The sequence below is a fragment of the Galeopterus variegatus genome, unplaced genomic scaffold (assembly GCF_000696425.1).
Source record: "Galeopterus variegatus unplaced genomic scaffold, G_variegatus-3.0.2 Scaffold12493, whole genome shotgun sequence".
NCBI lineage: Eukaryota > Metazoa > Chordata > Mammalia > Dermoptera > Cynocephalidae > Galeopterus > Galeopterus variegatus.
Window position 1 is genome coordinate 2,039 of NW_007738604.1, and position 3,834 is coordinate 5,872.

The following is a 3,834-nucleotide window of genomic DNA, read 5'->3' on the forward strand; positions in this document are numbered from 1 at the left end:
CTTGACTTTTGCCTGGGAGTTGCCTTTCGGTCCACCCCGAGGCTACTGCAGACAGAGGCCGGAAGCTGGAAGTCCCTCCTCTCCCTGTTTTCTTCTGTATTCATGCGGTGTTTTTCATCTTTGCCCCTTTCCCAAGCCTGCCTTCTGCCCATTGTCATAGGAAGCTCAGGACCTCTGGTCTTCAGAGTGGAGAATCTACATGGTAGACAAAATTTCTTTTACTAATATTGACCAACTCTTACAGCATCATTTCAAAATCTATTGATGTCAACAAACTCTTGTCCACGTCCTTTACATAAAACCTCCTTTCTCTACCAGGAAGAGTGTGGGGGGGAGACTGGGGGGGGAACGCCCACCCTATCACATCAGATGATTCCAACTGTGTCTCAGAAACAGGACGCTCAAGCTCTCTGGCTTGCATGTGAGAGAACAAGGCACAGGACAGTCCCTCCTCCGGGGCCACGGGACCCCTGACACTGCAGATTCACCCCAGGGCACCCTGACTCCCCTGCTGCACAGTCCTAGTGATAACCAGCCCAATTAACAGTGATGTCAGATTATTTTGGCTGGGATCATTCCTGAGCCATGAAACAGTTAAGAAATATCCTGCCCCACTGGCTGCGAACTCATAAAGGGAGACCCACGTGTACTTCCTTGTGGCTCCGAGGCGTGCCGGCTCTCTCATTTGCTCACACCCAGCGGGGAGAGAAGGCAGCCCAGGCAGGACGGCACCCTCCCATGCAAATCACCCCCGGGAGAGCGGCTGGGCTCCTCCAGCTCCTCCCGGGCAATGCTCCTGGGGCAGCCATGGGGAAGATGCCATCTCGGGCGCTGCGTTGTCTTCTTCATCCTCGCCCTCCTGCTTGACGCTGTGGGCCTGGTCATTTTGCTGCTGGGGATCTTCGCCACACTGACTTTCTGGGACTTCTTGGTCTACACGGGGGCCCTGATGCTGGCCTTCAGCCTGCTGTTCTGGATCGCCTGGTATACCTTCAACATCGAGGTGTCCCTTGATAAGCTGGACTTGTAGTTTGGCCTGGGCAGAGGAGAAGGGACTTGGGCACCGTATGCAGCATGTCTGTGAACTTGGGACTGTCAGGCAGCGACCAGATGCAGCTCCCACCAGGTGCAGCTCCCACCGGATGCCCCACTGGGACAAGGTGAGTGTACACAAGACCTGCCTGGCAGGGTGGCCATGGAGGCTCGGACGGGCAGGGGTTAGCCAGGGCCTCCTGAAGCTGAGTGGGCAAACAGCCAGATGACTGCACCCCGCTGGGGACAGTGTAAACCTGGGCTCAGGTCAGTCCTACAGTGGACCAGCTGGAAGAATGTGGGCAGGTGTTTTCTCCTCTGGGTAGGGACACTTTTCCTCACAGAGGCTGGAGAGAGGGTCTCTTCGGCCCCTTCTGCTTCTGCCATACAGAATGGGAAGCTATCCCTTCATTCAGGTCAGTCCTACAGTGGACCAGCTGGAAGAATGTGGGCAGGTGTTTTCTCCTCTGGGTAAGGACACTTTTCCTCACAGAGGCTGGAGAGAGGGTCTCTTCGGCCCCTTCTGCTTCTGCCATGCAGAATGGGAAGCTATCCCTTCAGCTTGGAACTTGGGAGAAAACAGCCCACCTTGATTCTCTGCTGGGGAGAACCTCTGCTGGGGAGAAAACCCTTGAGTGCCAGAACAGGATAGAAAGTTCGCAAAGGCTGCCTGTGCCCTTGTATTCCCCTGCAGGGTGGGGAGAGGGGGGTGCTGAGCTTTGGTGGGAGCAGAGCAGAACCACCCAGAATGTCCCTACTCACTTGCTCTCTCCTTGCCCCTGCCTGCTGGGCTCCAAGGAGGGGGTCGGGACCTGCCTCCTCTGTCAGCAGCGCCCCCAGCCCACCCTCCTCACACATGCTCACAGGCGGCTCACACATGCTCACAGGCGGCCCACACATGTGCCCTGGCCAGCCTGGGGGATCCAGAAGTCAAGAGATTTTGGCTTCATGGGTGTCATCGGCCAAGCTGTACATCACAGAAGGCGAGCGGCTCAGTTGACTGCATGTAACCAAAGAGGCAGACGGTTATGAGTTTTCGCATAGAGGTGGAGCCCAAAAGATAGTGCTGATCTGGCCCTTACAACCCTGAACTAGAGATGGGCAGCTGCCCCAGGGGACTGAAATCGGAGCCCTGGGTGCTTTGATCATCGCACCCTTCTCCCCAGGACCTGCACTCAGGTGCAGCCTGGCACTCCCTTTTGATTACATGGTGTAGGATCAAAGGTCATTGCTGAGTAGGAAGAAGGAAGTAAAATTGTATCTTTTCTGAGAGGTTACATCTGACCCTCAGAACTGAGAGGAAGGCAGCAAACTGAGGAGGTTTTGGTAGAGCAAGGTAAACGTGTACCCAGCAGACCACGTGGAAAGAGGTGAGACGTCCGTGCACCTGGGTCCTGACTGACCTCACCACTTGTTAGCTGGTGACGGTGGACAGGCCGCATCACACTCGAAGCCTGTATTCCCACCCCTGAAATGAGGATAATACTCCCTGTCCTTGCTGCTGAAAAACAGCAAAGAGGTAAGGCAGGAAAAGGCTCTTTGCAAACGATGTGGTTTTTATGAATGTCAAGCGTTGGTACTAAACACATAATCTGGGGTTAGTAAACTGACCCAGGGCCCAAATCCTGAGCACCTTGGTATCTTTCAATTTGGTAGCGGTAGGGTCAGCTCACACTTTGTATCATGAACCTTTAAAGCAAGAAGGGACCCCAATTTGTTTGCTGGTTTACCCAAATGTGTCAGGCACTGTGCAAGGCACATGGGATACCGTGAAGAACAGGATGTACAGGGTCTCTACTCTTGGGAAGCAAGACAGTCATTAACCAAACAGCCACACTAACAGAAGTACAATGTCAAAGTCAGGTGAGGACCAGGAAGAAGAGTATCGTGCCGCAAGGATGTTCAACAGAGAAACTGACCCGGAAGGTGGAGTCAGGGAAGGCTTCATGGAGGAGGTGATGTTAGGCTGAATACCAAAGGAAGAAAAGGAGCTGACTGGAAAGTCTTTTGGGGAGAGGCAATGGCTTGGGCATAGGTCCTGGGGTAGCAGGAAATAAAAGACAGCAGGGAGATCAAAGGGCAGAGAGAAGGTGCAGCAGAGAGTGAGGACCCTGTGGTAGGCAGAGGCGAAATGTAGCAGGGCCTTTAGGGCCCTCTGAAAAATTTTGGGCATTACTTTAAGAATAAGAAGCCACTGAAGAGATGTAAGCAGGGGTAGGGGCTTGACATAATTGGATCTATGTTTCCAAAAGACCACCCTGGGCACAGCACAGGTTAGAGTTAGTATTATTAGTGCCAGCCTGTGGCTCACTTGGGAGAGTGTGGTGCTGATAACACCAAGGCCATGGGTTTGGATCCTATATAGGGATGGCCGGTTAGCTCACTTGGGAGAGCGTGGTGCTGACAACACCAAGTCAAGTGTTGAGATCCCCTTACCAGTCATCTTTTATTTAAAAAAAAAAAAAAAAAAAGTATTATTACCAGTCGAAAGCCATTTGGGAAGCTAAGACATGTGCCCAAATAGCATGGAGTCCCCCAGGTGAGGCTCCTTGCCCTGTACATCCTTCCCGCCTTGAACAGAAGTTCAGCAGCCCACGGGTGAAGAGTGTGGGCCATACCCAGACTGTATGGTTTACACCCAGTTTTGTTCCTTCCTAGCTATGTGACCCAGGGCAAGTGACTTAACCTCTCCATGCTCCAGTTTCCAAATCTATAAAACGGAGATGGTGCTAACAGCCCCTACCTCATAAGGATGCTGCACAGATTAAGTGGATTCATATTTGCTCAGCACTAGGCAAGTGA

At 52.8% G+C, this 3,834-nt stretch overlaps 1 protein-coding gene across 1 annotated transcript; it reads left to right on the forward strand.

Moving 5' to 3' along the window:
- Nucleotides 1-790: 790 nt before the first annotated feature.
- On the forward strand, nt 791-1,042 carry TMEM238 (transmembrane protein 238; the record flags this gene model as incomplete). Its single annotated transcript, XM_008563066.1, is given in 1 exon segment — nt 791-1,042. A coding segment is annotated over 1 exon segment (252 nt), but the record flags the coding sequence as incomplete, so codon positions are not given.
- Between the last annotated feature and the right edge of the window lie 2,792 nt (nt 1,043-3,834).